Source organism: Chiloscyllium plagiosum, chromosome 33 (assembly GCF_004010195.1).
Source record: "Chiloscyllium plagiosum isolate BGI_BamShark_2017 chromosome 33, ASM401019v2, whole genome shotgun sequence".
NCBI lineage: Eukaryota > Metazoa > Chordata > Chondrichthyes > Orectolobiformes > Hemiscylliidae > Chiloscyllium > Chiloscyllium plagiosum.
The window spans coordinates 37135265-37148341 of record NC_057742.1 but is presented as its reverse complement, the minus strand read 5'-3'; the positions used below and the strand labels follow the sequence as shown (position 1 = coordinate 37148341).

General features: G+C 42.0%; 1 protein-coding gene across 1 annotated transcript in view; it reads right to left on the bottom strand.

Moving 5' to 3' along the window:
- LOC122539641 (C-type mannose receptor 2-like) overlaps nucleotides 1-13077 on the bottom strand; it is a 267205-nt gene that overhangs the window by 45413 nt on the left and 208715 nt on the right. The window contains exons 16-19 of the mRNA XM_043674640.1: nucleotides 11517-11584; nucleotides 9992-10092; nucleotides 4949-5094; nucleotides 1404-1518 (exon numbers count right to left, since the gene is read on the bottom strand). Of these exons, the coding sequence (XP_043530575.1) occupies nucleotides 1404-1518; nucleotides 4949-5094; nucleotides 9992-10092; nucleotides 11517-11584 (430 nt within the window). The remainder of the gene's footprint in view (nucleotides 1-1403; nucleotides 1519-4948; nucleotides 5095-9991; nucleotides 10093-11516; nucleotides 11585-13077) is intronic.

Below are 13077 nucleotides of genomic sequence, written 5' to 3'. Positions count from 1 at the left end.
GGAGGTTTACCAGGATGTTGCTTGGTATGGTAGAAAGATCGTATGAGGAAAGGTTGAGGCACTTGGGGTTGTTTTCATTGGAGAAAAGAAGGTTTAGGGGTGACTTGATAGGGGTGTACAAGATGATTAGGGGTTTAGATAGGGTTGACCATGAGAGCCTTTTTCCACGTATGGAGTCAGCTATTATGAGGGGGCATAGCTTTAAATTAAGGGGTGGTAGGTATAGGACAGATGTTAGGGGTAGATTCTTTACTCAGCGAGTTGTAAGTTCATGGAATGCCCTGCCAGTAGCAGTGGTGGACTCTCCCTCTTTATGGGCATTTAAACGGGCATTGGATAGGCATATGGAGGATAGTGGGCTGATGTAGGTTAGGTGGGCTTGGATCGGCGCAACATCGAGGGCCAAAGGGCCTGTACTGCGCTGTATCTTTCTCTGATCTATGATCTAAGACTTAGGTTCATTTGTAGAGCCGATGCAAAAAGAATGGGCCTAATGTACCATAACAATTCTGTGGCCCTGGTCTCCTCACTTCTCTGCTTCCTTTGATCATGGATACAGTGATATCCCTGAGGCAGATGCTCCTTACTGAACCTGTTAGTTACTCTGCGTGACATGCGGAAAGATCCCATCTCTCTCTCTTGCTCCCTGTTCCACATGGGTGACTCACTGATAGGGCAGCCTGACTGGGATTCAAGCAATCTCCAGCCGGCTGTAATCACACTTTGGCATAAACTATACACCACTCGCGGTCTGCACAGCTTCAAAGCAGGCTTTGGGGGTTCTGACATAATATTCATGGGTATTGCAAATCTTTAAATCACCAAACGGAATGCAATTATCTGTTTTATTCTTCCAACTAAAACAAAAAAATTAAACTCATACACAAGTGTGCCTGTTCTTGTATCTATGTATCGTGTGCGTATATTTGTGTATTCATATGCACACCCAGTGTATTTGCTCATGTACTTAGATGGTCTTTGTATGTTGGTATGTGCAAACTCGTGTGTGTATTCACACATGTGTTCATATGTGTGTTCATGATGGTATTCTCTTGTTCATCGTCGTATATTTGCATGTTTGTGTTCACATTCGTGTTCATATTTGCATGCAAGTACACATGCTGGTTTGTGCCTGTGTGTGCATGTTTACATGGTTGTGTCCAAGTCTGTACACCTTTGTGAACATATTTGAGTGTGTACATTCCAAGTGTAGCCTCTACGGCAGGAACTTCTTACTGACCTATCTCAGTGGCATACAATGTTGGGACACAACAGAGACCAAAATTAGAGATATTTAAACTGAGTACCCCCATTAAAGTGTTCAAAATCAAATCAAAGACAAATGATAGGTAATGAAATGGAGTCTTGCTGCTGAATGCATACAAACTGTCAACAATCAATACCTTGCTCATAGTGATTAGAGATTGTTGCGAGCAGTCCTCCTGCTCTCTCACAAGCTGCCTTCCCTTCAATCCAGTTAACACGATCCACTTTAGAGTATCCATATATTTTGAAACACTGCAGTGAGGAGGAGAAGAGTTGTTAGGGGAGAATGAAGGAGGAGGCTGCAGAGAATGAGGGAGAGGTAGAAGAATGAAGGACGTGCTTTGTCAAACCTTTGTATGCTTCCCTCGGAGACCAGAGTGAAGCAGTGGAGGGATTCACCAGCTGGTTGACAATCTGACAGGTCACAATGTGCGAACACCCCTCCCGGACTGTCACAATCTTTAATTATACAAGTTGATAGGGTGGTTAGCCCCATATCACAGGGGGATTTTCGAGACAGGTTGGAGAGAATGGCAGATGATGCAGTAAATGAAGGAGGAAAAGAAGGGAGCTAGAAAATAAGAATTGAGAACTGGTGAAAATTAGAGAGGGGGTGGGGGTACCACAGAGACCACGATTAGGGGACAAGAGGAAAATATAGCAAAGGCAAGAGGGGAGGGAGTGAGAGGTGGTCAGTGAACACATTTTGCATCTTATCGCTTTCTGGCCTGGATTATTAGTGCCCAGGTACACATTCACTCGATGACTGTCAATTGACCATTGTCGAGGTGTCAGCCTGTTGAGTGACCTCAGGAAGTTCTTCCTTTAGAGGGGGTCATCAATAACCATCAGCTCCACCCTCCTCCAAGAGCAGTCAACCTTGCATCAAGAGAGGTCAGCCCATCTCTAACCCAGGTCACTGAACAGCATTTTTCTCTTCAGCATTCTGATTAAAACCAACTCATTCCACAAAGAATGAAGGATCAAATCTGGTTCTGCCAAGCCAATTCAGAAGATACTCTGGTGCAGGACTTGGTGATGAAAATGTTCTGTAATAGACACACAATTGGAAAGCGCTACCATAGGTCAACCTGCCAATATCCACACACTTGCTTAAGATCAAAATGTACACTGAAATTCATATGAGAGATGATGCTCTGTAGGTCAGTCCTCTGTAGGCCCTTCAGTGTTACCATTTCCAAATCCCTCCCCCAGTTCAAATTCCCTTCTCAGGACTGCTTCAGGATCTGTGAGGATAACTTGACCATTTACTTGGACGTTGTCATTACTATAGCTAAAGTGTCCAGGCAGCTTAGCAAGTGAGTGAGATGGCTCATCCTTTGGGATCATGTTAAGAGACGTCTACGTTTAAAAAATTAACGTTTGGGATACTACTGCAAAAAAACCTAGGAGAAAATCACAGGTACATTTAATGTACGAAGCCTGGTGTGCTGCTACTGTTGTATGGTTTTGGTTCACCTGGACACATACTCATGATTCACCCAGACACTGGACAGTCTATCCGCCTTCCAATGGGAAGCTAGGACACCAGGATGTTGGGTGTACAAAGTGACTAACAGGGGGATTTCAGGAGTGATGCCTTGGGAAATGGTAGATCACGTGATGAATGCTTCATGGAAGCTGTCCAACCAGAGTTGGCAACCTGAGGTAAGGACAAGCCTGAAAGCAATAGCCAGTGTTCTCTGTAGGCAGCACAGCCATGCAGCTGATGAAGGGCTTCCACTTCTGGAAGCCACTGCCATGCACACACCTGAGAGCCTGTGCAGCAGCAAAAACAAAATTACAGGCAATGTTGGCCCATCTTCCGAGAAAGGGATTGAAGGTTAAGTCAAACTGTCAGTTTGACATGCAAAAAAGCCTTTTGTTACAGACAAACTTTCTATATAAATTGCGTACAGTGCAGTAAATATAAACATGACTGTGGCAAATCATGAGCTGTTAGATCTGGAATGAACATTGTTAAAGATCTTGCACAGGCAAGCCAGCAATGGGAGAATGGGTTAGCTCATGAAATGTCATGCTTACACCAAAAATAAATCAGAAATGTTGGAAATATGCAGCTATTCATTTAACATGGAATCATCAGGATGGTTATCAACCTGAAACATCAAGTCTGTCTTGCTATCCTTAGCTGCTTCCAGAGCTATGGAGTATTTCCAACAGTTTATTTTCATTACAAATTTCTAGCATGCACAGAATTTTAGTTTAGTATTTCTGGATGAAGGCACATCTGTTGAAGCAAATTGTCTTGTTCTCACTAATTCAGGACAATTAACAAGAATACCAATTTAGGGGAAAAACGAACTGTGTTAGCCAGGCTGCTGTACAGAGACAGCAGGGGTACTAGTCAGCGACACATCCTGAAAATGAGATGTTTGCCAAGAGGCTGCAGAGGGACAGAGGTACCAGTCACTGACAAGAGCCAGGAATGTTCAAGTGAAAAAAAAACAGCTGACACGCAGGGGAAAACAGCTTGTGAACTGAGAATGACTGGAGTCCTGGTACTATTTGGTACCAACTATATTTTGCAGGAAAAGGTAAGTTGAGGTAATGCAGAAGCCTTATTTGGATGAGGGGCAATGAGCTGATGCTATCTAGGTCCCTGGTCCAGAGCCAATAAGGTAAAGACATGCAATAAGCTGATAAGCCTGGGCCAATGGGAAAAAGACCACATCTTGAGAGAGTTAAGGAAAAAGGATAAAAGAAGGTCTTTGGAGCATGCAGGCAGCAAAAACTGGAGACCAACCATTGCAGAAGCAAAGCGATGTGGTCCAAGATGTGGTGACATCGAGAGAGAGAACAGTGTCTGGCTAGTGTCAGCCCTCCTCAGCAGTAGCAACACAGATACCCTGGTCAGGTATTACCTTTTATGTCCTGTGACAACTCAGGGAGTGTCAAAGAACTTGAGTGGGTGTATAAATAGGTTTTGTTCACTTTGTGAGAGAATATATAAGCTCTTGTTTGTAATAAAATAAAGTAAATATGTGGATTGTTTAATACATAGGTAAAATAACTTGTGAAGTTATGAGAATTGACTCTTCTCTCTGTACATGCCAGTAGCCTGCAGCCGGTGATTGCTGGACTCAAAACAGTAACTAGTGGTTGCCAGACTCAAACAGGCACGAACTACTACATGAGAGGAACTACTACACGAACTACTCGACTCTGTGTACTACCGATCATAGTCCACTTTCTAACCAATCAGCACTCTCCTCTCATGCAATATAAATGTTGGCTTTTCACCAAATTGGTATTCTTGCAAATTGTCCTGATGAGTGCAGATGAAAATCTTTGACAAACTGTGTACTTTTCAGCAACGTGCAAGTGCTGTACTACCAAATGAGTATTTGAATATTAGTTTATCTATGCTTTATTTTAGAAAGCAGACAAACTTTGGTGTGTCGCTACAGAGTTGCACCTTACACTCAACATGAACACAGAAGATCACATTGACACCCACCTAAACAAAAGGCCTCAATCATCACTACACTAAACTGGTTGCAGCTAGGATCCTAACATTGAATGATGCGAAGCAACGTAGGATTGGGTCAGGTGCTGATTGCAAATGAGCACTTATTACAGAGTTTACACCTCTCTTTGGGTCAGTACATTCAATACATCATTAAAATATCAGAACTAGCCTTATTTATGATGATAATACCTTGCTTGCAAATGGGGTCCACCCCCTTGGACAACCACCGGAATGTGTAGACGGCGGAGATGGTAAAGGGGGCTTCACCATGGAGCTGTTTGTCCTTTTACAAATGTACTGAAGGTCATTCAGGCATCTCTGGTCACCCCACACTTCTGAAACCAAAATGAAAACATGTATGTGACAAAGAAGGGGTATGGAGGTGAGAAAAAAAAATGCAATGAACAAGATAGAAACAGATTGAGAGGAAAGCAAAGGAAAGTGTGAGTGAGAAAGAGAAAATAGAATCACAGAATTGTACAGCACAGAAGTAGGCTATTCAGCCCATCTTGCCAATATCAGCTCTTTGAAAGAGTTAATTCACTACAGAAAACACATGAAAGAGAGAATAAGAGATTGAAAGCAAATTAAGTTCAAGAACGAGTGTGAGAATAAGAAAGAGAATGAGAAAGTGAATGAGAAAACATAAGAAACTGAGAGACAGAATCTCTTCGACCCAGTTTGAAACTGTGAATTATATGGAAACGCAGCAGCAGTTCAAGAAGACAGCAGACATGACCTTCTCAAGGGCAATTAGGTACAGTTGATAAATGTTAATAAATTCTTTCCTAAACAATGATGATCACATCCTATGAATGAATTAAACAAAAATACGAAATTTGAAACATAAATGTTTTATAAGGTTATTATGTACCTCAGATTTTGTACCTAGGTACTTTTGTACCTAAGATGGCACCAGGAATGGCAACATGGTATATTTTTCATTGTCCACCTGTATCCTTATTTTTGAGTATGCCTGTACATGACAATAAAAGCTAATTCTAATTCTATTATTTGGGAGTCATATTTGTAATGGGTTTAAAGGGCTAACGAACATCATTTGGCAATCTTATTCCGTTTACAAATTGACACTGGACAAGTACAACAGATATCTTGTGCGCCAGTGAAGAAAATGACAACTAACTCAGAGAAAAAGCCCTTTATGAAGAGGATGAAAAATTATAAAACTTTTGATAGTAATTGGATTCAAAGTAATTTTTGAAAGAAAATTGGGTAAACGTTTAAGGGGAAAAATGCAGGTGTTTGGGAAGTATCAGCAGGCAAACCGGATTAATTGGAAAGGCAAACGACCAAAGAGCTGACAATAGATACAATGGGCTGATTGGCCACCATTTGAATCTATGATAGTAAAATGGTTTACTTCAGCTAAACTGACTACCTGGTTATTTTCACAATCTTGTCTGTGGGACCTTGTCCTACACAAATCGAGTTTAGAATTTGCTACATTGCATGAGTGACTGCACTTCTGAAGTGCTTTCATTTACAGGCAAGAGTTTTAGGATGTTTTATAAGTTCTTCATTTCACATGATGGCTTCCTGCATGGCACAAGTGATAGAGAGCTGGGTGTGAGCGAGTTCTCCAAGAACATATTTACCATAATTGAAACAAATTGTCCACTGAGATTTGACCATCATTTGGTCAAGCTCAACCTGACAAGGGATAACAATGTGATCTCAAGCTGAGGACAGATCGGACAGTATGTGTGACAAGTGTCTCTGTCCTCAATTAATTTACACGTGATAATTGGCACACTTTGTGCTAAAACAGCAGTGAACTACGACTGTTCATGGTGTCCAATCAATATCTTATCAATATCAATCAACAATCAGCAACGTCTGACCAACTGTAGGCTCTAGGGAATTATTAAATCAATCATTGATACCTTCCACTACAGCATCCATTAATCAAAAGGATTCTCATTGTCCGAATCGGCAGTGGTTTCACAATCACCAGCTTCCGATTGTATACTATAATGTTGAAATCTCTGAAATCAAACCACAAACATACAGCTTGAGCTGTTGCTCTGCTCTTATGTGAACTTGGACAGTGCTTTCCTCCAGGCTGTGATGAGCCTGCTTCATATCCAGGCTGGTAGCGGATTCCATGATGGACAAATGTTGCAACCCAGGCCCACTGATAATCTCCAAGTGCAGGAACTTTGGCTAAATTCTCTCTGTCTTTAACCCCCAGTCTCCAAAAGGACAATTTCCATACCCTAACCACCAAAATCAGCAAAGCCAGTCCAGGCTGAGGGATCAAGCCAGATATGGTAGGAAGCAGAGGGTAATAGTGGAAGGAAGCCTGTTGTACTGGAGGCCTGTGACTAGTGGAGTGCCTTAGGGGTTGGTACTGGGCCCATTGCTGTTGGTTATGTATATTAATGATTTGGATGAGAATATACAAGGCATGATTAGTAAGTTTGCAGATGGTACTAAAATAGGAGGTACCGTGGGCAGTGAGGAAGGTTATCAGAAATTGCAGCAGGAACTTGATCAGCTGCGGAAGTGGGCTGTGAAATGGTAAATGGAGTTTAATATAGTTAAGTGTGAGATCTTGCATTTGGAAAATCAAATCAAGATAAGAGTTTCATGGTGAATGGTAGGACCTTAAGGAGTGTAGTGGAACAGAGGGACCTTGGGAGTTCAGGTGTATGGTTCTCTGAAAGTGGAGACACAGGGCAGTGAAGAAAGCTTTTGGCACACTGAAGAAGGGCCTGTGCCCGAAACGTCGAATCTCCTGTTCCCTGGATGCTGCCTGACCTGCTGTGCTGTTCCAGCAATAAAGTTTCAACTTTGATCTCCAGCATCTGCAGACCTCACTTTCTCCTTTTGGCACACTGGCCTTCTTCAGTCAGGGCAATGAGTATAGAGATTGGGAATTATGATTTGGAGATGCCGGTGTTGGATTGGGATGTACAAAGTTAAAAATCACACAACACCAGGTTATATTCAAACAGGTTTTTTGGAAGCACTAGCTTTTAGAGCACTGCTACTTCATCAGGTGATTGTGTAATATAAGATTGTAAGATATAGAATTCATAGCAAATGTTTATAGGGTGATGTAACTGAAATTATATATTGAAAAAGACCTGGATTGTTTGTTAAGTCTCTCATCTTTTAGAATCCTTGGTATTTTCATTTCTTTCATATGTAAACTGCAAAACTTTGTTTAAAAATTACATTCTCAAGAATGTAATGAGAATGTGAATGTAACTTTTAAACAAAGTTTTGCGATTTACATATGTAAGAACCGAAACCAAAATGGATTCTAAAAGATGAGCGACTTAACAAACAATCCAGGTCTTTTTCAATATATAATTTCAGTTACATCACCCTGTAAACTTTTGCTATAAATTCTGTATCTTACAATCTTATACTCCACAACTACCTGATGAAGGAGCAGCTCTCCGAAAGTTAGTTGGACTATAACCTGGTTTTATGTGATTTTTAATATTGGGAAGTTATGTTGCAGTTGTACAGGATGTTGGTGAGTCTGTCCTTGGAGTATTATGTTCAGTTTTGGCCACTTTACTATAGGAAGGATGTTACTAAACTGCAAATTTACAAGGATGTTGCCAGGAGCCAAGGGACTGAGTTATAGGGAGAGGTTGGACAAGCTATGACTTTTTTCCTTAGAGCGTAGGAGACAGAGGGGACTTTATAGACATGTAAAAGATCATAAGAGGCATGGATAGGGTGAATGCACTCAGTCTTTTTCCCAGGGCTTGGGAATCAAAGACTGGAGGACATAAGTTTAAGGTTAGAGGGGAAAGAATAAAAGGGAACCTGAGGGGCAACCTTTTTTTTTTACATAGAGGGCATATGGAATGAGCTGCCAGCAGAATTGATTGAGGTGGGTACATTAACAACATTTAAAAGGCATTTGGACAGATACGTGGATAGGAAAGGTTTGGAAGAATATGAGCTAAGTGCAGGGGAATGGGGTTAGCGTTGATGGACATTTTGATCGGCATGGACTAGTTTGGACCAAAGGGCGTGTCTCCGTGCTGTAGGATTCTATGACCCTATGTATACCTCAGAAGCATACCAGGTAATGGATTTACAAATTAGGCCAATGGCATAGCTCAGTCTGGTGAAGAAATCTAGTGAAAAGGTATGATCACGCTTTGATAAGGATGTTCCAAGAGATCATCCTGTCTCGAAACCCAAAGAATATAAGTCACCGTTGAGGTCACAACTGAAGCATTCTGTGCAGTACATTACAGGAAAGATGTAATTATTTTGGAGAGAGTACAGAGATTCACTAGAATGTTGCCAGGGCTGGAGGATTGTAGTTACGAGGACAGACTGGAGAGGTTCAGGTTATTTCCCTTGGAACAGAGAAACCTGATGGATGACATGAGTGAGATATATAAAATTGTGAGGGGTTGAGATAGAATAGAGAGGAGTAACCTGTTTCCTTGGCAATGAATTGAAAAACCAGGGGTCATAGATTGAATCTATGTAGTAGATGTGAGGAAAAACTTGTTTAGGCATAGGGTGGTGGGTGCCTGGTTTTTGCTGCCTCAGTTGGTGGTGGAGGCAGAGACTCTAAACGCATTTAAAAAGTACCTGGATCTGGACCTTCATTGCTGTAAGCTGCAGGGCTATGGACCACGTGCTGGAATACCACATTAGAAAGGGCATCTGGGTATCTTTGGGTTAGCATTGACAAAATGAGCCCAATAACCCCCTTCTGTGCTGTATCATTTCTATAGTTCTAATTGTACAGCATAAGAAGCCTTTTGGCAAAAACAATGACTGCAGATGCCGGAAACCAGATTCTGGATCAATGGTGCTGGAAGAGCACAGCAGTTCAGGCAGCATCCGAGGAGCTTCAGCAAAATCGACGTTTCGGGCAAAAGCCCTTCATCAGGAATACCCATCATGCCTGTGCTGCTCTTTGACACTGTTGTCCAGCAATTCACATTCTCTGGCATTCCCCATTGAGCTGCAAAGATTTCCCCCTTTAAAGTATTTTACAAGTTCCCATTTGAATGCTATTATTGAATCTGGTCCAGCACCCTTTCAGACTGTGCTTACCAAATTATTATTACTGCATTGAAAAGAGAACACCACTCCTCTGATAATCCATTATTGTTATTTTAGTTATGCCAGGACAGGTTTAAGTCTCCAAAGTATGGTGTTTGAGAACCTGGAATGTATTGGGATATATCTAGCCCATAAGGGTAATTTCCTTGTGGCTCTTACCTTTACTGGGTGACATGTAGACACATTTTCTGTCCCGCGAAATAGGTCGTGGCTTCCCTGAGGCCCAAGAGACAAAATTCAGAATCGAACCATCAGACCACCTGGAACACAGAACATGATCAGGACGTCATCATTGCACTGAATCACGGCCTTAATTAAAATCCTTTTTGGCCTCAGTAAGTGACACTTGCGAACTACGTGGGTGTATCACAAGGACAAGATTTTGATTGTGGATATAATTCCTCAAGTTCAAAAAATGTGCTCCCCTTTGCCATCCAGGTTGTGGATATTGGCCATTTACGTCAATCACTTGTAGAACTGAAATCCAGCAAAATGGTTGCTTTACTTAAATTACTGGTGGATAATCTAGCAATTATTGACCATCCCTTGTTGTCCTTGGAGAAGGTGGTATTGAACTACTTTCTTGAACTGCTGCAGTCCATTTAGCATGGTTACACCCACAGTACAATTAGAGATGGAGTTCCAGGGTTCTGACCGAATAACAATGAGGGCCTAAGTCAAAGTCATTTCAACCTAGCTTCATTTCATTTGCACTTTTCTGTACCGATTTGATACAAGAGAACAGCTTGTTATGCTATTGAAGAGATAGCCACATTACTGTCTATGTAGACCAGACCAGATAAGGAAAACAAATTTCCTTCCCTAAAGGACATTAGTGAACATGATAAAAAAACAAAAAAACTGTGGACGCTGGAAATCTGAAACAAAAACAGGAATTACTTGAGAAACTCAGCACATTTAGCAGCAAATACGGAGAGAAGGCAGAGTTATCATTTTTGAGTGTGGTGACCCTTATTCAATGAATGTGGTATGTTTTTACAGTGAATCAATAAAGATTTCTTAGTAATTCCACATTCATTAATTCAACTTAAATTCCATCAGCCATCATTGTGGGATTTGAACCTGTGTCCCTGAACCATTAGCCTGGGCATAATGCTAGCCAAATGACTTAGGCCCTCACTGTTATTCGGTCAGAACCCTGGAACTCCATCTCTAATTGTATTGTGGGTGTAACCATGCTAAATGGACTGCAGCAGTTCAAGAAAGTAGTTCAATGCTAGCCTCTCCGTCATTACTCCTCAATAAGTTGGGGAAAGGGCAGCGAGAGTATGACTTGCCACCATATGAAACAGTTGAGGTGAATAGCACATTTAAGATGGAGCTAGATGTTGAATATGTTGTCAGGATGAGATGAAAAGAGATAGGAGGAAGATTGTTTGTAGAATTAACACTGGCATAGATTAGTTAGGTCAAATGGCCTGTTTCTGCTCTGTAACTACGATGTGGTAAAGATTCAGCAGTGTGGGAAGGGTCAGAAACAGGAGAAAATAAGACAAATCAGCCAAGTCAGTAGAATGGAGGAGAGGGGAGAGATTAATGAACAAAATGAAGGTTTACTATTATAAAATTAGTAATGAAATAGAATGAAAGAAGTCAAGAGATTCAAGGTGCAGAATGTGGATGTGACGGGATTCCATACTGTATAAGGATAAATACCACAAACCTGAATCGTCCATCGTTCTCATTGGTGTGAAGGCCAATCCACCAAAATTGGTCCTGAAAGCGGAAGAGCTAAAAAAGAAGTAACTAAGTTAGTTACATGTTGCTGTAGGTATCACTATTTTAATTCAGTCTTTGTGCATTGTTCCAAGCTGACCCTGAGAAGGTGCCAGTGAGCCAACTTCTTGAACTAGGTAAAAACAATGACTGCAGATGGTGGAAACCAGATTTTAGATTAGTGGTGCTGGAAGAGCACAGCAGTTCAGGCAGCATCCAAGGAGCTTCGAAATCGATGTTTCGGGCAAAAGCCCTCCAGTCCATAGGGAGAATGTTTTCTCATCTTGCTGTTAGGGAAGGAGTTCCCATAATTTGACCCAGTTTTAATGAAGGAACAGTGCTTTAGTTCCAAGTTAGGATGGTGTATGTTGGAGGGGAACATGCATTTGCTGGTCTTCCCATGTATCTGCTGCCCTTCTCTTTCTACATGGTAGAAGCCACTGGTTTGAAAGGTGCTATTGGTGAGTTGTCATGTGATTTGTAAATATACAGTTACCATTGTGCATCAGTGGTGGAGGCAGTGAATGCTTAAAGTAGTGGATAGAGTGCCAAATGGACTACTTTGTCCTGAATGCTTCTGTGTTGTTGGAGCTGCAATGTCCAGGTTAGTCAAGAGTATTCCCGCACACCTCTAACTTGTGCCTTACAAATGGTGAGGACCTTTGAGGAGCTGGGGGTTGAGTTACTTCTTTCCCTGTCTCTGACCTGCTCTTGTAACCATAGCATTAATGTTGCTGGCCCAGTTGAGTTTCTGGTCATTTATTCCTTTCCCAATCCCCATTAGGAAATGTAGCTTGCTGTGCTAAAAGACAAGTCTCATCAACTTGTCTTTTAGCACAGCGGAAGTGAAGTTGGAGCGCAGAGCTAGTCGGGAAGGTAAGTGACGGAAGTGAAGTTGGAGCGCAGAGCTAGTCGGGAAGGTAAGTGATTGATATCTAAGAACTTACCTCGACACCAACGGTCTTTTCACAGCAGAGAGCGGCGCAAGCTGGGCGGAAGTGAAGTTGGAGCGCAGAGCTAGTCGGGAAGGTAAGTGATTGATATTTGAGTGGGTGTGTTCTAGATCCCAGGCCCTACATAGTAGGGCCTCCCTCCCGTCCTCCTTCTCTAACCTAACTTTAAAGTCCACAGGTAAGCTACTCAGTGTTCTTGTTTTGGAGACGAAGTGTAGAGTAATGGCAGCGCAGGCAGTGGAATGTTCCTCCTGCCGGATGTTTGAGGTAGGGGTGACCACCGATACTCCTGCCGACTTCATCTGCAGGAAATGCAGTCAGATTCTGCTCCTCACAGAACGACTTAGGGAACTGGAACTGGAGTTGGATGAACTGAGGATTATTCGAGAGGCTGACAGGGAGATAGATAGAAGCTACAGGAACATAGTTATGCCAGAGAACAGAGGTAGCTGGGTAACAATTAGAGGTGGGAAGGGGAGGAAGCAGGCAGTGCAGAAATCCCCTGTGGTCATTCCCCTAAACAATAAGTATACCGCTTTGGATACTGTTGGGGGG